This window comes from Rhea pennata, chromosome 9, assembly GCF_028389875.1.
Source record: "Rhea pennata isolate bPtePen1 chromosome 9, bPtePen1.pri, whole genome shotgun sequence".
In the NCBI taxonomy this organism is placed as follows: domain Eukaryota; kingdom Metazoa; phylum Chordata; class Aves; order Rheiformes; family Rheidae; genus Rhea; species Rhea pennata.
In genome coordinates, this window is record NC_084671.1 from 23054177 (window position 1) to 23078073 (window position 23897).

Here is a 23897-nt window from a genome sequence, read left to right on the forward strand (position 1 = left end):
ACTCACCCATTACAGCTGACATTGCGCCCCTTCTCTTGCTTCTGGCATCTCTCTTCTCACTCATTTTCACCAGGCCTGTGTCTTTCTAATTTTAAGTATCTCTGTTTGCTCTCTTGGAGTGAAAATAACAGGAAGTAATCTGTTACCCTTTTGTTTCTGTGTTCTTCACAACGTGAATACTCCAGGGCAACGCAGTCCTTCCTCCTGTGTTGTAGGATAGAGCACTAGTGGGCTCTCAATCCTCAACTGAATTAATTGTATCATCATATTTTAACTGAAGTGCAATGAATATACTATCCTTCTTCTAACTTCTCTCCTTTGAAAAATTAAATAGCGTTTGCAGTTTTTAATCGGAGATGGAACTTTTATCTGCCAAGCAGTGCTACAGCAAAACTTCTCAGCAGTGGGTTCCCTGTGTTTTGGTGCAGCCTGAAATCTCACATTAACTGTAATGTTTCTACAAAATTCTGTTCTGGGTAACAGTATGTGTAACTTTAGGTGACACAAAAAGATCGAGAAAAGCAAAAACGTGTCAGACAACCTTTCACATCCACAATGTCTGCAGGACTGGCCAAGATCGTCTGTTTATGGCTAAAAACAGGCAGGCTGCGTTCCTTCCAGCAGCCTGCTTCGGGGCCCCAGTGTGCTCACCACACGGGCCCCAGCGGACCTGGCCAACGCCACCATTAAGTGCCTGGAGAGACCACACCAAGCCGGCAGAGGTGACCGAAGGATGCTTCTCCTCCCTGGGTCACTCACACCTGGACAAAGCACACCGGCTTTCCACCACCGTCTCTGACCGAGGGGCGCAAGGTCGCGCAAGGGGTTGTCCCTGGGGACGGCGGAGGCCCCCGCAGCAGCGCCGCGCAAACGCCTCCGCGGCCGTTGCGGCCGTTACTGCCGCCCTGAGGCGACGGCGCGCGCGCTCAAGCGCCCGCCGAAGGCAGCTCCCAGCATGCCCCGCGTCAGCAGCCGGCGGCGGGGGGACCCGACTACATGTCCCAGCATGCCCCGGTGCCCGCCGTGGCGGCGTGTTGTGCGGCGCTGTCGCGAGGCCCGAGCTCTCGCGCCGCCCCGCTCCTCTCGCGAGAGCGGCGGGCGGAAGCTCCACGTCGGTCGGCGGCGGCGGCGGCGGCGGGTTGGAGCAGGGCGACAGCTGGGCGCTGCCGCGGGGCCGCTCGCGGCGATGGTGAGCGCGGCGGCGGCGGCGGCGGCGGCGGCGGCGGCGGCGGGCCGGGCCGGGCCGGGCCGGGCCGGGCCGGGCCGGGGGCCGCAGTTACACGCCGGGCCTCGCTGTCGGCGCGGCGGCGGGAGGCGGCGCTGCCGGCGGGCCTCCGCGGGCCGGCCGCTGCGCGGGGCGCTCGGGCTCGCGGGGCGTCGGAGAGCCCCGGGGCGCCGCTGCGGGCGTCAGAGCGGTGCAGGGGCCCGGCCGCCGCCGCGCAGGCTCGGGCGAGGGTCCGGTGCGGCGTCGCGGGTGCTCTCTCTTGGCCGCTCTCTCTTGGCCGCTTTGCAGCGCGTAGCGCGGAGCACAGGTCCGTTCCCTCTCACCAGGTGTCACCTCCGTAAGTTGCGCGTGCTGCGTGACAGCGCGGTGTGTCTTTCTCCGTGTACTGACAGACGTAACCGCAGATTTTGTTGGTTTTGTTCCGCTGCTCAGTGCTAGGCACGTACAGCGCTCAAGGATCTGAGGTTACCCACCCAGTTCTGAGATAAGGTGCTGCTCAACAGTGTCTGGCCTCACCCTTGAAAAATCTTAGGCTTCTTTTTGAGCTAATGAACTTTAAGGAAGCTCAGTAGTTTTTGAGTGTCTGACCAAGACTTTTAATGCCTCAAATGCTTCAGAAAATCACTTTGCTATACTTCATGTCTTTTGAATTGTAGGTACTTTAGCATTAGGCTGCCTGTAGTAAAAGTGGAAAATCAAAGCCTGCATTATAATAGAAAGACTCAAATATTTTCCTCCTACCAGTTTTTACTGCATAGTTTACATTTGAGAACTTGGTAGAATAGAATAAGTTAGTGACTGCAAACAAATCGGTAACGGGCAAATGTTGTTATGTTATTGGTTATTTCAGTTGTGATAACTACTTCTATTTTCAAGTGAAATAGAAGGAAGACCTGCTCTTTAATATTTGCATTAGAAGCAAGTTCTCTTACTGCTGATTTAGTTGTTCAGGGACATTAGGGAGTTTTGTAAGGAGCTGTGCAGTGCCTCTTTTCTTTGCCTGTGCTGTAGATACTATTTACAGTAGGAAAACACTTCAGGTTTCACAGAAGTAAATTAAAGAGACCCATTGGTATTGGCAGAGATGTGTTGTTTCAGGAAGTCCTACAAAAAAAAAGAAAAAAAAAAAAAAAAAGCAGGCCAGTGGAAGGGATAAGTAGCCTTTTGTGTGAAAAGCAAATTTGACTCCAGTTATTTTAAGGTTTAACTTGAGCTTTCCTTCCTTCCATGATGTTTTTATGCCAGTTTTATGTTGAATAACTTAGTTTTGTGAACTTTTTTCATTTTTAGCCTCTCCGACTTGATATCAAGCGAAAACTAACAGCTCGATCTGACCGAGTGAAGAGTGTAGACTTGCATCCCACAGAACCATGGATGTTGGCTAGCCTTTACAATGGCAGTGTCTGTGTTTGGAATCATGAAACACAGGTGATTTTTTTTTTTTTTTTGCCTCTATTGTATATGAAATACACTTTCTGATGTTAGATAGAGAAGTATCTTAAATTACTACAACTAATTGATATGACTTTTTTTCTTAGACTCTGGTGAAGACCTTTGAAGTGTGTGACCTGCCAGTGAGAGCTGCCAAATTTGTGGCAAGAAAAAACTGGGTTGTTACAGGAGCTGTAAGCTGATGTCTTCTTGTTCTACATGCAATACCACTTTCTGTGATTTTTTTTTTCATGGCATTCCTTTGCAAATACCAAGTAATATGATTTGATATGACTTTTTAGAGGAGAAAGAAATACTTCATTATGATTATCCAGAGATTTTATCCTTTATTAGCTTTAAAAATTACATTTCCCTTTCTAAAGCAAGCATAATAATGTGGCTGGTTCTAGATCTGGTGCAAGATAAGTCTGGATTCAACTTTTGCTGTCAACTGGCACCCAAAATTTGGCACTCAATTTTGACTAAATGTTAATAGTACTGCTGTTAACTAAGCTGAAACTCGGGATCATCCAAGATAAAATGGCTTAAAAGTTGCTTTCTACTTTTGTAAATGTTTTTTTTCATCTTAAAAATTAAATTTTTAAGAGAATTTTTTTTAACTTCTAGAAAAATTCTCTGCTTTTTTTCAGTTAGGCTGCTACTTTAAGCTGAACAGTCGTATTCTAAGCTTGGTAATACATCTTTTGTGATAGAATAACTGGTTGATGTTTATTCCATATTATCATTACGACAAATTGAAACAGGAAATACGTCTTAACTAAAACATAAACAGAATCTTAAGCAGTAACTGCAGTTTGGGGGTGTGAAGGCCTCTCCAATTTGTTCTTGAATCAGCCTAAAAAGTGGTTGTTGAACAGTTAGACGTGGAAAGCATGAGTATATAGACACAGTTGGTTGAAAAGTCGAAGCTTACTCTAATTTTTTTATTTAAATTGAAGTAATGCCTATAACTTTTAACTCTATTTTTTTTTAATTCTAGTCTTCTGCCATATACACAGAATAAACATTTTCTTCTTGTTGCATCATGTTATGCAGCCATGTCACAGTTGCTTCAAGTGAGCACAAGCCAGTGCTGTTGCTCAAGGAGTTTCATGCTGTTGCTTCTCTGCCAGCACAAGAGTTCAAACAGCTGTGTGGGAACTGGGTTAGGAACTGATCTAAGTTAATATCTTCATTATCCATGTTAATATCTCCATTTTTATTTTTGCTAGCTTAATTTCACCCAGATCAGTTCTTCAAGTAACTGGTTTACTGAGCAGCTATGTCAGTCTTTGCTTTCCCAAGAGAGCCTGTGATGCAGTGGCAAAAAGTAGTAAGGAAAGGGCAAGACAGCTGCTTTCAGCAGCAGGACCAGGGCATCATCACTTTGAAAATGTGACATTAGTCATTGCTTATTCTTTGTGCTATACTCGTTACACTGATAGGCTGATCTCAAGGATTACGTGTCTTTCTGTTATTCTGAAGGATGTTTTTTGGAGTTGTTACCACGTAGCAGGAATTTGTATGAAAGAGAAAAAGACAAAGTGTTAGATAAAACGTTCAGGATAGAATTTATCCGAACTTACTCTGGCCTTATATACCATGAGTACTATTTAGAGTTTTACTCGTGTTTTTTCCTTGTCAGATATTTCTAATAAATTTAGTTTTAAAGAAGGTTGGAAATCTCTTTTGAGAGAATACCATATCTGAAATCAGGATATCATTTTTCAAAAACTGAATTAAAAAAAAAAGTTGAAAGCACATTTTCAGTTGTTTTAGTCCTAAGTTTTCTTTCATGTTGGCTCCACAACACTAATGCTGTTGTTTGATATTGGAGAACATTGCTCTTTGTTTTCCTACAATGTGTTAGTAACTTTCAGAGCGTTTTTGATCTTTTAACTCAAAAGACCATTTTAAATGCATCTATTAAAAAAGAAATTTTAGTTGAAATTCTCTGTTTTATAAATATGCTGAAATGGGATTTTGAATAAGTTTTCTTAAAGATGTTTTTGTTAGAAAATCTTTAATGATAGTGTATTTCTTCTAATTACCTTGTGTTGATCATTAGGTGTATTAGATGAAGTCCTGTTTTAATGGTTGCTTTTCATCTCTTTCTTAGGATGACATGCAAATTAGAGTTTTCAATTACAACACCTTGGAAAGAGTTCATATGTTTGAAGCACATTCAGATTATATTCGTTGCATTGCCGTACATCCTACACAGCCTTTTATACTGACAAGCAGTGGTAAGAATTCTTTGGTATATTTTGACATTTGGAAAACAGCTATTCTTAGGCTTCCATTTTCTATCTAGTGAGAGATTGCATGTCTTACTGTTTCTGCTGAAACAGGAATCCATGAGCAAGTAGTCAACCTATCAGTTGTCATCTCATGTTATTTCTTTGCCAGATCTATTCATTTTTTTAATGGAATATCAGCTGTACTCATGATTGAAAATATAGTAGCTGAGGCTCTTATTAGAGAAGACCTAAAAGTCTTGTTGTTCAGTATTTGCCAAATGAAATACATGCTAATTAACTGTGACAAACTGTTTGGCAGTTTGTCACACCAACATGCGCGCATGCCCAAAAAAGCAAAAAAGACGAAGACTTGTAGTTCTCATTGTACTTGACTTTGAGAAGAGCATGTGAAGACAAAAGAATGCTGCTCAGCTGAACAGCTGATTGTTGTGAGGAAGGAACAGAGAGACATATCAAAGCTGCCTTCTGAAAGTACCAGATACATCCATAAGCTCTGTATTTTCTACATAGAGAGAGATGAATTAAATCAGTGTGCTCTTTAAGGCTCTGCTTTTATGAAAAATCTAATAATTACTTAAAAAAACCCACACTAGCTTACACAAAAGAAATGAGTGAAACAAAAGTCTAGTTGTCATGGATAATTAATAATCATCATTGGGATTCCAGTGATTGTTTGAATTTTCAGCATTTAGAGATATTTTGCATCTTAATCGTGTTTGTACCTTAGTGGCGCCGTGTGTGTATTCTAAGGAGTAAGAGTGACTGTTTCTCTTTTTTAGAGTTCAGTGTCTGACCTGGCATATTCTTGGTTAAAAACATTTTGGAAGAATTTACAATGTTTTGGAGTATGTTTTCATCTGGAAATCTGAATTGGAGGGACAGATAATTTTCAACTTTTTTTTCAAAGATACTGCTCAGTTCTTTGTTAGTCGAGCTAATTTATGTTACCCAAGAAATGGAAGACCCTATATTCCAGCAGATCTTGTCCAGGAGTTTCAGCATTGTGCTCCTCACTCCTTTTCACTTCCGGAGGCTTTAATAATGTGGTCACAGCTCTGCAAGAATGCACAGAGCCTCTTGTGTCAGGAGTAATTATGATGCTTCTCTGTATTTTTCTGTTGAAGCAAATGAGTTTATGCCCGAACTAAAGATACTAGAAAGCCAACGTGTGTCACTGCTTCCTATTCCTCAGTGTTCACTAGAGCAGATGCTGCAGAAAAAAGCAGAGGGTCCAGTTCCATAATATCTGACCAATATTTTAAGATCAATAATTCAGTACCTTAATATCAATTATTAATCTCTATTTAAAGCAGGTGAATTATTTGAAAAGAAAGGGTATGTTTAGCTGTGCTAGGCAGACTAATTTATTTCCTGATTTTTATGACTGTTTTACTGGAGAATCTTTAAGAGAATTTAGTATTGTTTATGGTCCTTCTGCAAGGACCAGTGGTCGTACAGATAAAAAATATGTTGCATATTAGCAGTACCTCCTTTTAAGGAGGTGAGATGGATGAGCTTTGAACTAGAAGTTACAAAGAATTATGTAATTTAAGAATGTGGATATTAGAACATATTAAACTAACACAAGCTTTTTTTTTTTTTTTTTTTTTTTTCAGATGACATGCTCATTAAGCTCTGGGACTGGGATAAGAAATGGTCATGTTCTCAAGTGTTTGAAGGACACACCCATTATGTCATGCAGATTGTCATAAACCCAAAAGACAATAATCAGTTTGCCAGTGCCTCTTTGGACAGGACGATCAAGGTAGAGAAACTATTTTAAAAAAGACAGTTCATTAATTATCAGACAGAGTACATAAGCCACTAATATCAGGTAGAGAGTGGGCAAAAATTCTTAAACAGATGCAGTAATAGAATGTTTATTGTACAAGGATCTGTACATGGGTCAAGTTACAGTTTAAGAATTATGCATGTATCGAGTAAGTTAATAACTTTTCAGAGGTGATAGATAATCTTGTTATTAGAAATGTGATTCTCAAAGCTTTATTAAACACTACAGTTCTAGAGTACACAGAAATATTGGAGGAGAGGTAATGGTAATATTAGGAGGGGAGGGAAGGGGAAATCCTTATATGTGCAAAAGGTTGAATGCTTCTTTCAGCTCTTAGATCCAATAAAAAAAGATGCTTTTACCTACAAACAGCATCTTACATGATTTAATAGCCTAAATGAAAACATTGAAGGAAAGAATTTCATTGCTTTGAGTTGGGAGCCCAGTGTATGCAACTTGACGTGTTTTTATTTTTGTTTTTAGGGATTTGTAGTTTGATAAACAGTTGATAAAGCTTTTTAGCTAAAACATTTTCTGCACTTTAGGAATTGTAAACATATATTAGGACACTAATGTTTGGCAAAGTTGACCTGGGTGAAAAAGACCAATAATTATGTATGATTGATTGATTTATTTATTCCTGGAAGGTGTGGCAGCTTGGCTCTTCTTCCCCCAACTTTACTTTGGAAGGCCATGAAAAAGGTGTAAACTGCATTGACTATTACAGTGGAGGTGACAAGCCATACCTCATTTCAGGTGCAGACGACCGTTTGGTTAAGATCTGGGACTACCAGGTATCGTGTTTAGCTCTTCATAAACTCCTGGACAGACTTTGACTTAGTGAAATCATTAGTAAAGACATAGGAAGAGAGGGAAAGGACATGAAAGCACCAGCAGATTTCCTTCCTTGTAAAGAAGGAAGTAGGGGCAGTCTTTCGTGATGTGTTTTCTTGGGGGCAAGGGGAGTATTCTGTTAACTCTCAAGAAAACCTGCTGTGAAATGTGCAAATTAGCTCTGAGGTTAGTTAAACTAAATTTGTGATAACATTACTTTTATTAGCATTACTTTTCCTTCTTGTAATGCTGTAATTTCTGCCTTTTCCTTTTGGACTGCTTTTCTTGTGGATTAAGGTACTCCTCTACATTCAGACAAATACTGTTGTTGTTTTATCTTCTCTTTCCTTTTTTTTTCTTTTTTACTTCTCAGTCTTAGTCTTTAGTTTTTATTTATTCCCCTTCTTTTTTTTCCTGCTATATGCATGTACACAGACATGCACACACACTTCTTGTAATTGGCAGTTTGTAGGGGTCACGGAGGGAGGGAAGCAGTCATTGCGTTAGTGCATTTGAATGCTCTGGCAGAAAACAGAGATTGAAGGATTATTGCTGGAACCTGGAGTTTGTAAGTTTGTGTGTGTGTGTGTGTGTTTGTGTTTGTGTGTACAAGTGCAGGAGTGGCCAGAAAGGCAAGATAAACTTGACTGAAGGAGGTGGTGCTTCCAGGTTGTTAAAGCATGGTACTTTAGAGTAAATTTGAACTTAAAGGTTTGTTAGTGCTATTAATTTATGTATGGTCTGCAGTAATGCCTGTTATAACTGTCTGCTTAAAATATTGCCACCACATGCAGTTGTATACATGAATTCTGTAGTCTACTCTTGGCTGTCTCAAACAGAGAACACTTCTTTCACAACTCTTTGAATAGGCACCCTTAAAGAACAAAGATATTAGATCTCTTTTCATTAGTAATTAGATTCAGACACATTTTTGCTTTGATTCTGACGCGAACTGTGCTTTTTATCTTGCTTTGATCTGCTGTTGATCTCTACTCTAAGAAAGCATATTTTGTAGGCAGAAGCCCCTCTGAAAACAGGAGCAACTGTGTCAAAGGAAATAACTTGAGTATTTCCCTCAGGGGAGGAGAAATTAACTCAATACGATCTTAGTTTTCTAGTATATGTTTAATACTGTTGCTTTAGCTACATGGAAATAACTGTTATTGGAAGAGGTCTAAACAAATGGATTTGAAAGTAGTATTTGGGTTATTTCTTAAGAAATGAAGGTAAAACTGTAACAGTGTGTTATCTGTGTAACGTTCTGACTTTTGCAGAATAAAACATGTGTACAAACACTGGAGGGACATGCTCAGAATGTGTCATGTGTCAGCTTCCACCCTGAACTGCCTATCATAATCACAGGCTCAGAAGATGGTAATTTTATATTTTCTGGCAATTAGAGGATAGGGGAAATATTTATGGGAAAAATACTGTTGTGGTATGGCAGCAGAGAAGATAAAAGGCATTTATTTATTTCTTCTAGGAACTGTGCGCATTTGGCATTCAAGCACATACCGCCTTGAAAGTACCCTCAACTATGGCATGGAGAGAGTGTGGTGTGTGGCCAGTTTAAGAGGATCCAATAATGTGGCATTGGGATATGATGAAGGCAGCATTATTGTTAAGGTACTGATTACTGATTTGAAAAACATGGGAAATGATGGCTTATTACTGTAGTATAATATTGCTGTGCTATTTACACAGCAGCTAATTTTAGTTGTTTTGTCATTTTTAGCTGGAGGCAGGGTATTTCACTAGATATGTCGAACTGCAAAGAATATTAATGAAGGATGTATTTTCTCCATCTCATAAATATTTATGCTGTACTTCCTAGCTTGGTCGTGAAGAACCAGCCATGTCCATGGATTCAAATGGAAAAATTATTTGGGCTAAGCATTCAGAAGTCCAGCAGGCTAACTTGAAAGCTATGGGAGATGCTGAAATTAAGGATGGAGAAAGATTGCCACTGGCTGTAAAGGATATGGGGAGCTGTGAAATCTATCCACAGACAATTCAGCACAACCCTAATGGACGGTAATAGATTTTAGAACAAAGTACTTAAATGTATTTCTGATTTTTCTTTTCTTTTAAATAGAAAAAATCTTGAATTAAAAATCAACCATTTGCATGTGCCCTAGGAGTGGCTGAGAGCCAGTGGCAAATGGGTAGCCTTAAAGCTAGGCACTGTAAAATCAGAGTAGTAGATTGCCCTCACCTGTAAGAGATTGCAGCTTAAACAGGCAAGCTGGACCCTAGATAGAGGAAGAAGTAAAGTAAAAGTAAAATGTATAAGCTAATAGCAGTAAACCACATTATTGTATCACTTCTCTTGAGTTTGTGTTTCTCTGTGATCAGATGAGCTGAACTGAAAGAAAGGATAAAAGAAAGGTAAAAGGATACAAGTTATAAGAGTAGCTGAGTAGAGACCAGGAGGAGGAGGGGATAGCAAGTAGGTAGTAATATGAAGTATAAAATATCAAGTCACAAGTTGTATGAAAGTATTTTGTTTGCATTTGCAGCGATCATACGGGGCTAGGGCCTCTCCTAGCTTTTCAGATTGTCTATCTACTTGATCATGCCTGTCCAACTGAACTTCTGACTTTTTTCTCTTGGTCTAGGTTTGTAGTAGTGTGTGGCGATGGTGAATACATCATTTACACAGCTATGGCTTTGAGAAACAAGAGTTTTGGTTCTGCACAGGAGTTTGTATGGGCACATGATTCTTCTGAGTAAGTATAGTAAATTTTGCTTTGTATTATCTTAAACTTGCTGCTGCTGGTTTTCACACTGTATAAACTTAAACTGGCTTGAAGACTAGAACTTGTTTGGATAATATACTTTTCATAACTGCACTACGTAAAACTCTTCAGTTTGTGGCACTCTGATAATTTTTGAAGGTGTTTTGTATCAGCTTATTATTTTAGTAATTTACTACTTTAACAGCCAAATAACATTTTTCACAATGTAATCTCTATTTAGATATGCAATCAGGGAGAGCAACAGTGTAGTAAAGATATTTAAAAATTTCAAAGAGAAGAAGTCATTCAAACCAGACTTTGGAGCAGAAGGTGAGTATTTGCTTTTAGAATACACGTGTTGGTTCTTGGTTGTGTTTGTGTGAGTTTTTGTTTGGTTGGGGTTTTTTTTTTGTTTTCTTTCTCACAAAGCCAGTTTATTCTACCTTTATTTTCTTACAGGCATCTATGGAGGCTTCCTGTTGGGTGTCAGATCTGTTAATGGTTTGGCTTTCTACGATTGGGAAAACACAGAATTGATACGCAGAATTGAAATTCAGCCCAAACACGTGAGTGTCAAGATGGAACTGAATACATTTATGTGCCTGACTCTATTGAGTTTTGACTAAACTGCTGATTTTCTTGAATGAAACCAAGCTGACAACTGTAAAGCAGTAACTTCTTAAGTTTATTTCATTCTCGTAGCAGAGGGAAGTATCTTACATGTACATTGGCTTTTTAGTTGCTAAAGCTGCTGTGAGAGTTGGTACTTCTTACCATTAAGTTGTATATTCTCCTTTCTTAACCTGGAGTCTGTTAAACAGTGACATTATCGATTCTGATGATACAGATTTTCTGGTCTGACTCGGGTGAGCTTGTCTGCATTGCTACAGAAGAGTCATTCTTCATTCTGAAATACCTATCAGAAAAAGTTGCAGCAGCCCAAGAAACACATGAAGGAGTCACTGAAGATGGAATTGAAGATGCTTTTGAGGTAAATTCTATTTCTAAATGACAAGGATTAGAGATTTTTGAAGCAAGTCTTTCCAAAGCATAACAAAGTAGTCCGTAACATAGTACTGTTATACTTCTGTTTCCAAAATAGAGTACAACACAGTATATGTTTGCCTGAAGAATACTGTTTACCATGTTATTTGCTGGGCTGAAGACTCTCCCTTGAAAGAGTGCCTTTGTTTGAAATGCAGCCTAAGCAATCTTGATGCCTAGATTTCTCTTCAGACTTTTGTTTACTATTCTTATAGGTTACAGTGGTTGTTTTTTTAAAAAAAAATCGGTAGTATGTTCACATAGCTTAAACTTTTTCTGCAATTTTCAAGTTTTTTAATATGATTGAAGTTTGAGTTATCTGTTGAAGTGTAACTGCTATCTTACTGTAGCAGAAAACATACCTTTTATATATCTAATTAAAAATAAACTTAATTTTGCAGGTTCTTGGTGAGATTCAAGAGATTGTGAAAACAGGCTTGTGGGTAGGCGACTGCTTTATTTACACCAGTTCTGTGAACAGACTCAATTACTACGTTGGAGGAGAAATTGTCACTATTGCCCATTTAGACAGGTAAGTTGCTGCTTTTGTTGTAAGCAAGTGTTTAAATAGTTTTTCAAATAAGACAAGGTAAACCTTGCTACCTCTTTGCCCTGCCTTACTTTTTTCTCACCACATAGTGCTAATGTATGTTCTGAGGCAGTTAATGTAATTCTGCGGGGAATAACTTACATGAAAGTATGCACAGTAGAACTAGAATTTGTCTGGTGAATGTTGTTGCTGTTATGAGGACTTTTTTTTTTTTTTTTTTTTTTTTTGTTTTTTTTTTTGTTTGGTAAGGACTATTTGGTAGTGGATTTATCCAAGACTAATATGCTTTGTTTTGTTTCAGGACAATGTATCTTTTGGGGTATATTCCTAAGGACAACCGACTTTATTTGGGTGATAAAGAGCTAAACATTGTTAGCTACTCCTTGCTAGTCTCAGTGCTTGAATATCAAACTGCTGTGATGAGAAGAGATTTCGGTATGGCTGACAAAGTTCTTCCCACAATTCCAAAAGAACAGAGAACCAGAGTTGCACATTTTCTTGAAAAACAGGCAAGAGAACTGTTTCTTAGTCATCAGAAACTTAATCAGTTTGTTTATATTTCTAAGTGAATTAGGTTAGCAGAAAAGTCATATTATTTGTAAACTAAAATTCTAATAATCCGTATTTATTTGAGAATACTGCAATGTTTGTTCAGAGGATTTTTGTCAAATATGTTGTTTGATGTGATAGACCACAGTTTTACTTTCAGATTTTTATTTTAGGGCTTCAAACAACAAGCCCTTGCAGTATCCACAGATCCTGAACATCGTTTTGAACTTGCTCTTCAACTGGGAGAATTAAAAATTGCATATCAGCTTGCAGTGGAAGCAGAGGTAAACATAACTTTTGGTGATTCACGCTAATTCTAAGTATTAGAATCTGTGAGGCCCAGTGTTTGTGCAAAGAGAGGGCAATGGTACGTGGAGATGCAGAATAGCTCTCTGAACACTGTACACACACCTGCAGATTCCTGTGTGAAGTTTTTCTGCCCCTGTAATTCAAAGGAATCTAAGCTCTGGAGTGGGGAATGGAGGAACACCTGCTCAGAAAGCTACAGGAACTCCTGGAGAATATAAAACTGAACCAACAACCCTGCCTTAATCTCCAGTTTTGATCAGTGAGAGGAAAAATAGCAATGGCAGGATGGAGGCCTCTGGGTCTTCATTCCAGCCTTAGCAAACTTTAGACTGCTTCTGATGCACTAGAAGACTGATGGGAGGCGATGGCCCATAACCATGTTCAGAGGATTGATCTTATTGTTCCTGTTGTAAAATAGTGAAGTTACTGGTAGGATGATAACTTTCAGGCACAATGCTTTTATTTTCTGGAGGTTAATTTTGGAACTTTCTATAGAAAGATTAATGTTGTCTTACTGTCCAACCTTATTTCTATCTTCTCCTTCCCTGTCTAATGGAAGACTCTCCTATTTTATATAATGGTACAGCTGTGTAATCTGTGTTTAAAACTGCAGCGTGTTTTGAACCTATAGTAACTGTAACGTCTCAAAAGGAAGTCAAATCTAATGATGGGATATGGTACCTGAACAAGTAAACTTACATTCCTTATTGAAATCTTTAAAAATCTTTAAATGCTGTTCAAACATATTTTTTTTCCCCTCCCTTTTCCTCCCTTCTCCCTTTGTACCATTAGTCAGAACAGAAATGGAAGCAACTTGCTGAGCTTGCCATTAGTAAATGCCAGTTTGGCTTAGCCCAGGAATGTCTCCACCATGCACAAGACTATGGAGGTCTGCTGCTCTTAGCTACTGCTTCAGGAAATGCTAACATGGTGAATAAGTTAGCTGAAGGAGCAGAAAAAGATGGCAAGAACAACGTAGCATTTATGAGCTACTTCCTACAAGGAAAGTAAGTATCAAGCAAGAGACTCCAGTTGTTTTTATTCTGCTTTTCTGAAATGCAAAAGACCTCAGGTTTTTCAAATTAACTACAACATACCAAAACTTAGAATTTCACGCAGAAAGACACTGGCACATACCTTTTCAGAAAGGCTCATTCTATTTTATGATGGCTACTACTTTTTAAACCTGAAAATACCTTAATAATGTTATAGAGAAAACAACTAATCTAGTGGAAAACCTGTCTTTGTTAAACATACTAGTTAAAAATCACATTTTTAAATCTTTTAGGCTTGATTCATGTTTGGAACTGCTGATTAAAACTGGGCGTCTCCCAGAAGCTGCTTTTCTTGCACGGACATATTTGCCAAGCCAAGTTTCAAGGTAACTCTTCAGAGCATATGCACATTAAGAATATTATTGCCAAACTAGCTGTATACAGCAGAATATTATTTGCATCTCCAGGGTTGTTAAACTGTGGCGGGAGAGTCTTTCTAAAGTCAATCAAAAAGCTGCTGAATCCCTTGCTGATCCTACAGAATATGAGAATCTTTTCCCTGGGTTAAAGGAAGCCTTTGTTGTTGAAGAGTATGTTAAACAAAGTCTTGCTGACTTGCGGCCAGCCAGGGAATATCCCCTTGTCACCGTAAGTAAACAGTGGGAGTTCGTTCGTGGTTTGTTTTTTTCATTTTTTTCTCCCCTCTAGAATAAAAGCCTTTGGTGATATGTAAAATCAGATTTTAAATGAGTCTGCGAAATCACTTGCACAGTCTGTAAATATTTGTTTTTGGTTTTAGCCAAATGAAGAAAGAAATTTACTTGAAGAAGCAAAAGGTTTTGAGCCTTCTGGAGTAATGGTATCTCAGGTCAGTGTTACTACTAATGAATGAAGTTTAAGAAAGAAGCAACTCCGCTATTGTACAATAACATCTACTCTGGATGATATTTCACCAGGAACAAACTATTGTTCCTGTTGGCTTTATTGCATGTACTGTGAGAACTGCCACTGAGTTCCACATTCTTCTGCCTCAGGCGTCTCTTAATATGCTTTCATAACTACTAATTTATTGACTAAGAAATTATTTCTGTTTTGTGGTAACTTAACTTGGATCATCTTTTGTTAGAATAGAAGGCAGTCTCTATTAAAGTGCATGCGACTAATCACCAACTTCCACTATTGCGATTATTCTTCTGCAGGATGAATTACTTAGAAAAATGTTTGTATATGTTAACTGTTTCCAACATTCTAAAAGTTCAGGAGCTGGAACCTGGAAACTGTTGCACATCACAGCAACTAAAACCACTTCGTATTGTTTGCTAGAAAGAGCATTTAAGGAAAGACTATTCCGTAACTAACTGACTAGGAATCCTGTTCCATTATTTGAAAATACTTCTTACTTAACATTTTAAGTAACTCAAACTGATCTCTTTGACACCTCTGTTACGATGTTTCACTTCTTGTGTGATAAAGCAAATGTGCGTGCAAGTTTGTGTTTCCTTCAATCACATTTGCTGAAGGGGATTTGCATTCAATTGGAATTTATCTGGCATTAGAATCTAAAGTTCACCAATGCTAAAGCGTATCTTTAGCATTAGGTCGTGATTGCATAGGATGTCCTCAAACTGCAGCCTCCTTCTACAACTAAGGTTTAATATACAGAGTTTTATAGTGAGGAGATAGTTATGTAAACAAAATAATACAAACCTGACTGATAGAATAATGCTTCAGTAACAGCATTAACTGATGAATTATCTTAGCATAAGACTTGTGTAGCAGTAAAGAAGGAAGGATGAACATTAACCATCATGGTTACAGAACACAAAGCCTGAGAACTATGCTAAGGGCTATCACTTTTGTTAAGAATATAATCAAGTTTGTGTAGCCTCTGACCTGCAATTCTACTTAAATATTAATTTTTCCTAAAATCGCAGTGTCCTAAATTGAGATTCAGCTGTCGCCACTTTCAAGTGAAGGGCAAGTTTCCACAACAGTTTAGTGTTGCCTTCAGTTGTTTGTAGACTACCTTGGGCAGAGTTTACATTTACGTAGAAACATTGGGCCAGTTCTCCTCCATGACTTATTCCTGAGACTATACTACTTCTTTAAGTCATCTCTTACTTGGCTGTAAAAATAGAAACTTGGGATGATCAGTACTTGTTTTGATATTTTGGCCTTGTTTGGGGGTGGGGGAGAAAGTAGGATTTTTCTTGGCTAAATTTTCTGAAACAAATCCAGAAAAACCTAATCTCCTTCCAGTTTTAAGACAGTGAAAATCACTTTGTTTTCTCGCAGCACTTCTGTCTTTTAACTTAACTGATGTTTATTAAAGGTTAGCTGTGTTATATCAGTACCATGAACTGCTTTCTATAATTGGAGGAAAAAGCAGGGGAGGGGGAGGACCCCAGTGGAGCAAGCAGGTCTGGAACTCTTAGTAGCTGTAGAAGCATGGCTCAAGAGTTACTCAGTAAAGCTTTGAAAGAAAACCACTGTGGTGGTGGTGGGGGGGAGGATATGGGTCTGCTCTCTCTTTACTTGCCTTTGGTAAGAATTTAAGTTCTTTTGAATTTAAGGAATGTCATTTTCATCAGAAGCAGGCTGAAGAACCGGTTCTATATTCTAAACCAGAAGTGATGAAGTCACTTGTTTCACAGAACTCTGATCTACTTTCAACAAGAGAACAGAAGGTACTTAAATATGAAGGGAAGAAATGTTGTAGTACAGCACTGAATTCTTTTTACACTATAATAATTTGATTAAACCAAGCTTCTGAAGAGTATTACTTTGTCTTAATATCAACCAGACATCTTAAGCCCAGTTACTGCACGTGGATTCCTCCCTGTTGTACACAGGGATGCAGCCCAATTCCTACAACCTTGTGAGCTTAGAGAAGGAAAAAAGGACAGAGTCACAAAACAGTTTGTCAGTAGATGGTAAGGAGTCTTAACTATGAAAGCCTTGGGGGGATGTGGGTTTATACTAGTTCTTACCAAGAAGGTAGCTTCTTTGAATACTTACCTTCTAGTTGACTGTTTAAGCTTGGTGTTTTACAAAGTATGTTCAACATCCAGAACAGTTCCAGTTATCACAAGCACTGGCTAACATATATACTCACACTAGCATCTCTGTAATATATAGTCTTTCCTTTTCCTAGACCCTTCTTGACTTGGAAGATGACTTAGATAACTTGGATCTTGAGGATATTGATACCACAGATATCAATCTGGATGAAGAGATCTTAGATGACTGAACTCAGTTTTTTAGATGACCAAATCACTTACTCCAAATAAAGCAATGAAGTTGCGGACAATGTGTTTCAACTAGATTTTTTTTTTCTTAACTGAAGGTGGACCACATAACATGTAGGGAAAACAACTGTATAAATAAAATCAGTTTGTGTTGAAATTTATTATGTAGGTCTATTTACTTGCATACAAAAAACATTTTTGTTTATCAAGAAACTAATAAACCCTTTTAAAGACATTATTATTGTGGTTTTAATGACTTAATTCTAGTATTTAAGATAATTTAACCTAGCTTCATCAACTGTGTCTACTATAAATACTGTTAAGAGTGACCATGTTAGCAAACTGTTAGCATTTAAAATGACTTAAGTGTGTAACAAAGCATGCATACTAATGTGTCTAATTACTGTTCAGCTGTTCTGCTTGGCTTGCATCTGTTAGCAAGCAATAGCCCTGTTGGTATTGGCTAACAACCTAAAACAGTAACATTTCACCCTGCTAGCTACCGTTCTAAGTAACAGAACAATCATCAGGCTCAGTTATCGCTTTCTTATATCAATCTCTCTAAATCTCTACTTATTTCAAGTAGTTAAGTGAAACATGGACAGCAATTGAGGTTGAAGATACAACCATAAAGCAAGAAGACAGCTGCAAGCTCATGTACAGTATTTTAAAAAATAAAAGTTATTTTTTTATTCTTGTACAATTTTTTCCAGAACACTCAACTGTCAAGTTCTTGTTTTAGAATCCTGTACAGAGAATGCTTACAAACAGGTGTAAGACTTAAAAATATATTTCACGAAGCTGTAGAAGTAGCCATTGCTTCTTGATAAGCCTGAAGGGCCAGTTGTATATAGCCTTCTTTCTGTGATTCAGTTTTCACAAATACCTATGAACAAGGTATGATAGAGATCAATATAGTTAGCAGCATGCTTACACAATGAGATTACCATAGTGATGGTGTGTCACCTGCTACAACTGAAACAGTCACTTGATGTAGAAAAATAAAAACATACAAACCACTTCTATGTGAATATCTGCTTTTTAAAGAAAGACAGTTCTATCAACTGATTCTTACTGTTTGAGGACTTTCCCTTCTATACATCATTAGGCTTAACGTAGAAAAGCATACCTTGATCAGGTCCACTCCCTGAAGTTTTCCTCCTTTAGCTTCTTTTGCTGATTGACATTCGGGATGAAGCATATGATACAGTGTGATTAAACTTGTAGCATCTTCCAGCCTAAACAGAGAAAGAGTCACTTATAACAATTACTTTCTGTAAATACTCTCAAACAGTTTGCTTGCATACTAAGAGGCTTTCAAATGCCTCTGCTTTCACGAACTGTGCAGTCACTAGAATACATCTACATGGGAACCCCCCTAATCTACTGCAATTGCATTCTGTTCTCAAGGAGGACCAGAAATAAGGTACACAAACTAACGTGTGCTGTACTTTAAACCTCACCTACTGTTAACTTCTAATGAAGCTGTAATCTATTTAAAATACAATGAATTATGCAATGATAACCAGTGGAACAGACATGCCAAAAAGTTTTCTGGCACTGACTACAGTGATCAGCGTATTTGACAGAACTAGTATTGAAGTCTTATGACACCTATCCTAAGCTGCATTTAAACTGGACTGTGTTTTGCTTTCACAAAGCTAAATATAATCAAAGTAGGTGTGTGTCTAGGGAAGACACTCCAAACTCTAGTAACTTAAATTGTCCAAGTATTTGGATTTTCCCTTTAACAATTCGATCCCCAAGCCAAAATTGGATTCCCTGTATTTCTTCATATCCTCAGAATGAGAAGTAAGATTTGATTGGCAGTTAGAAGTTCGCAAATTCAACAGTAGGAAATAAATGCCAACATCAGTGCAACTTGGAGTTCTAATTTTATACATTTGTCCTAATTCATCTGAAATTTCAAACAATTAAATATTTGCCTCCGACTTTTCAATATGTTTATTTCTCTTATGGAAATCCATGTTGGGTTTAAAATAATACAAAATTATATAATCAATTCCCATTGTTTAATCTACCAGCTACAGTCAAGTAAAAAAGCATACTTGGTTTTAGAGCAGTTTTCAAGAGTATGTGAATCTTAAAAGCTAAAATTGGGATCAGTACTATGATACTGTTAGGCTTTAAAATAAGTGGCGTCCAGAGCTAGGAGTGCACTAGTAATTATAGGGCAGGAAAAGAAAAACCCAAAACCAAAACAAACAAACAAAAAAACTCCAGGAACCCAAACTAGAGGCTGATCTCTGCAGAAACCTAGTTTCATGCGCCTATATTTGGTGCTTCCATTCTGAATCTCTCTCAAAGAATTACAGCTAGCAAATAATTTCATTCAAGTGAAGACTTGCACATCTTACAAAAAATACTATTTTTCTTCTCAAACAATGGAACTTGTTGTTTTGATAACCATAATGAATAACTGACAAACAACACGTACAAGTCTCTGTGGAGCATATCTATTAGTAAGCCATCCGTTTTCTTTCTGTTTACTAGATACCACACCATTCCTCCAAAGTGTCTTGTTGAACGGAGCAGATCATATTTAGCATGTTTCTCAATGTCATCATATGTCCGATGATGAACCTATACACAGAAAGGTTTCCATTTCAATAACATAACCAGAGCTTGTTGAAGGTTTCTCCCCTCAAATCCTCACTTACCTTTAGATATTAATCCAATTCATTTTCAGTCTCCCTAAACTGTAGAAATAAGGCTGAACCACACTGCCTCAAAACTTTACAAATCTAATTCTGGCAACACTGGGATAATCCATTCTTGGTAAGAGGAAACTAAACAATAGCTATGTATAGACAGTCTAAGGAGGGAGGGAGCATGACCACTGGAGCTTCATTTCACTGTTCTCAATTTATAATCTATTCTTTAAGAGGAAAGAAAAATTAGAGCAAAGAGAAATGTTTGTTGGAAAAAGCTATCTGAGAAACTGCCCATGAGCAATTATGCTCCCAGTGATTTACATTATTACAATCTAAATACAAGTGATGGACATTTCAAAGGCAACAGTAGCTTAACATATTCACCAATAACTACAGTTACTAAATTTAACTATTTATTTCAGCTGTAGGTATACTTTTGTACCTAGCCTTTGGCGCAAATATTAGCTTCTTTATTTGGTATATGATGTTCTCAGATGCACTTTGTCTGCACTTACATATACAGTCCTTTCAAATCCTAATATAGTTGTTCACATGACTGAAGTAACACAACTCTTGTTGTGGTCAATTATGAGCATTATCATTGATTTTGTTTTGATACTAACAATATCTATACAAATACCAGTTTATGCATATGCAGTTCTTTTTATATTCTTGAAAATAATGTCTTAAACAGGACCCTGTTTTATTTCTCCACAAGAATGCAAAAAGCTCATCACAAAGACGACACATGAATCCACATGGATTTATCTGGAGGAAAAAAGCACATCCGAACAACTGCAGTCCCCCAGATAATACTTAGGCTTACAAAATAAACCCTAAATTCTTCACTAATACTGGATCTGTTATTAGGAAAAAGCAAATGAACTCACTCTGATATAGTCAGGTGAATCTGGCTCAAACTGTGCAATGCACATGTTAAGGATATCCTCATGACGGTCTTGCTGAAACACAGTCTAAAATGACAGTTCAAATTCAGTAACAGATTCTGTATTACACCATTCCAGTTATTCAAAATCTAGACAGTAGCCTGAACATTTCTGTTTTTTAAGAAGCATCTACTCAGTCGTAAGACAAAGCAGCAAAAACGCAGTAAATGCCTTGATAACATGAATGTGCTTCTCAGTTTTTGTTCCTAAAACACTGGTTCATGTTCTCATACTAAGCATAAAATTTCATCGATGCATAACAGTTAAATGAGGGTTCATAGCATGACAGTATTATCTGGTCCAGTTTACCTGGAACTTTACTGAAGTAAATTATACTGATAAGCAACTGTTCAAAACAGAACTCAAGCAGCTTAAAACATGCAGATAGGTTTATTAAGAGGTACTATTCTGTTCAAACAACATGGTTTCTCTGTCAGAGCACAGCTAAGTAAATACAAATAATCAGTTTTCAAAACCAAGAAAACCTTACCACAAGGTGTTCATCCTTGAATATGACCGGGGGAATGACTCTGCGCCCTTCTTTTGGGAAGAATATCTGTATCATTCTGTCTCGTTCTTCCCAGGATGCTTTGCGTAATACACCACTTGGTTCTCTAACTACAATGAAACGCTCCTGAAAGTAAGAAAAGCAACAAGTATTACCCCCTCCAGTCTTCTCTTCACAGTCAGAGACAATGTAAGAAAGACTCTTGGTTGGTAAAGTCCTACTATACCTGAACTCATTTTAAATGTAAGGGTTTCTTTCTGACAGTTAGTATATGCTAAATCCTTTTTTCTCCCTTTGTCTCTGCTAAGTAAGTTCCACATTTGCACCTTAATCTTAGCATAAAGACACAACTGTGCATGTGCTTACACTAAACGCACACTACAGCTCCGCAAAAATTAGAGATAAAACATAACTAATAGAGAATGGAGCAAGTATTGCTGCCGTCCTGATTTTATTCATCTGATAATGCATAATAAATGAAAAATTCAAGCATAATGCAAGTACTTTTTTTATTCTTATTCCAGAGGCAGGAGCAATAACCAAGTAACAGCAAATGCAAAACCCATGCTTTCAGCAAAGATTACTGCAAAACACAATAGCTAAAACACACACAACATATTAGGGTCCATTCACAAGCATGCTTGATTTAGAGCTGCAGACAGTGAGAGTTCTTTGGGATGAGGAAGTTTCAAATACACTGAGGCAGAAATATCATGTTTCTTGCGAGAGCTCTCAGCAGATGGAAGACTTAGCAATTCATTTCCCAAGATCATCAATATTATGCATGTTTGAACCACGCAGATTTCTTAAAATTGCAATGATGCCTTGAAAATCTTTCTGGCCTCTTACTCCTACTTAATGCAAAAGTTCCATTACATTAGCTAGATGAGTTGTGAGATATAGGGATGAAGAAGAAAATTAGGCTGTTTGAGGACTCTTCTTTGCAACTTTCACATAAAATTCATTATTCACTCACTCAACTTTCCACCGTATCTTTGCAATTCTAAACCAGTGCCATCTTTTGGTCTATGCAGAGCATTAAGCAATTCAATTCCTCACCAGCTTCCAGGGAAGTATGCATGAACTCAGCATTCCCATTAAGCAGCTTAGCAAATCATAAGCACCTCTTTTTAAATAATTAACTATCACACAGCTCCCTTTCCCCCTGAACCCCCAAAATCTCTGCTTCTGAGCACTGGAATGTAATTTATCATCATCTGTTAGAATATTTTGAAATATGTTTCTGTATTGCCTTGTACTAAGGATTTAATTTACAACTCTTCAGACTTTTTGCATATTGTTATATTTTATTAAAATCCAAAGCTCAATTTATAATTACAAATTAAAAGTTCTTTAAATGTATTTATATACTAAGTTACTCACACGATGTGGAATGGAGTAAGTTAAATCAGTAAACACATATTTTGAAGTTTCAGTTCCTTCAAGGATTTTGTCTTCTGCCAATACATCATCAATTGGCTCTCGTTCATTCAAAACAGGAGGCATTCTTAGTTTTTCTTTAGCTTCCTCAATAGCTTTTCTTGTGGCCTAAAAATAATAGTAGTTTAACTAACTTTACAATTAATAAAAAAATCTATTGGAAAACTAACATACAAGTTCAGGCCAAATATTTTAATTTAGAAGGAAATAAATCTTTTATTTCTGCAGTTTAAGACACTAATTCAAGATCTAAATGGAAAAAAGAAATCACGTAAAAACAATACACACCATTACTGTAACTCAGACATATTGCTGGAAGGAGGACTAAAAAAAAAGAAAGAAAGAAAGAAAGAAATCCACATGTATTACTGAAAATGCCAAGTTTATTTTAGCCATGCTCCACAGTAGATTTCCACCAAAACATAAAGTAAACCACTACCACCAGTTTATATCTAGCTATGATTGCGTCCACAGGAGAACTGCCTTCAGTAAGGCACCTTTGTGGTCCTGGAGCATGGCCAAACTACAGAAAAAAGGCAGACAAAGGACTCTCAGGACTATATTGAGACATCTGAAAAATGCATGTAACACCAACAGGAGGCAGAAAGAAAAGCAGGTAAGAAAGAAATCCGTCCTTAAAAAAAAGAAAAAAAAAACTTATATCCGATCTTCTCCCATATACCATAAAGTCAACAGAAAAAAACGCCCACATTATTTTAAAGTGAAGAAATACTAATTTACAACATGAGCTGAAAGATACCAAAGAATCTATATTGTTTTCAACTGCAGCACTACAGGAAGCATAAATAAGGGCTGCTGCAAGCTTTTTGGTAAAACTAAGACACACTTTAAATGGAAACACAGCCGCCTACCTCCTCTAGCTGAGCTTCTGTCATTAGCTTGTACTTGGGCGGTTTCAGCTCCGTTTTAACCGGTCTGAAGACCTTCTGCAAGTTCAGCCCTGTCATTTTGTAGAGCAGATTCTGAACTGCTTCATCGGTAAAGGCGGGCTTGGTATCCCCGTCTGCTGAAAGGGGGGTTGCGAGCAGTTAACCGGGAAATCAGCGTGAGTAGGCGCGGGCACTACCGGGGCGGGGGGAAGGGGGGGAGCAGGGGGCCTCCGCATTCACTCTGCGGCCCTCAGGGAGCGACGCCGCCCCGGGTAACGGCCGCAACGGCCGCGGGCAGCGCGCGACCCGCCGCGCGCCGCTCACCTACCGGCCGCCGCGTCCCGGCCCCGCGCGCGCCGCCCCCACAGCGCCGGCGCCGCGCGCCACAGCCGCCAGGGCACCGCCGCGGCGCCGCGCCCGCGCGCCGCCAGCGCCGCCATCTTGCGCGCCTCTGCCCGCCT

At 38.5% G+C, this 23897-nt stretch overlaps 2 protein-coding genes across 5 annotated transcripts; one reads left to right on the plus strand and one right to left on the minus strand.

The window, feature by feature from the left end:
* The first annotated feature begins 1099 nt into the window (after positions 1–1099).
* COPB2 (COPI coat complex subunit beta 2) lies at positions 1100–17995 on the plus strand. 4 transcript variants are annotated; one of them, XM_062582244.1, is made up of 22 exons: positions 1100–1189; positions 2516–2653; positions 2764–2850; positions 4776–4902; positions 6534–6682; positions 7357–7503; positions 8818–8917; positions 9027–9169; positions 9378–9577; positions 10162–10272; positions 10523–10611; positions 10741–10847; positions 11129–11272; positions 11727–11857; positions 12177–12384; positions 12598–12708; positions 13526–13740; positions 14022–14114; positions 14196–14376; positions 14528–14596; positions 16302–16415; positions 16883–17995. In XM_062582244.1, exons 1-22 carry the CDS (start codon positions 1187–1189, stop codon positions 16976–16978), a joined length of 2763 nt encoding a protein of 920 aa, XP_062438228.1. In that variant the 5' UTR covers positions 1100–1186; the 3' UTR covers positions 16979–17995. The 4 variants fall into 4 exon arrangements, with proteins under 4 accessions (XP_062438228.1, XP_062438229.1, XP_062438230.1 ...); XM_062582245.1 differs by having other exon boundaries at positions 16320–16415; XM_062582246.1 differs by having other exon boundaries at positions 16323–16415.
* MRPS22 (mitochondrial ribosomal protein S22) lies at positions 17635–23817 on the minus strand. The gene is made up of 8 exons (XM_062582248.1): positions 23765–23817; positions 23419–23570; positions 22490–22654; positions 21089–21232; positions 20542–20625; positions 19435–19580; positions 18106–18214; positions 17635–17862 (listed from the first exon to the last, which is right to left on the minus strand). Exons 2-8 carry the CDS (start codon positions 23512–23514, stop codon positions 17770–17772), a joined length of 837 nt encoding a protein of 278 aa, XP_062438232.1. The 5' UTR covers positions 23515–23570; positions 23765–23817; the 3' UTR covers positions 17635–17769.
* Positions 23818–23897: the final 80 nt, after the last annotated feature.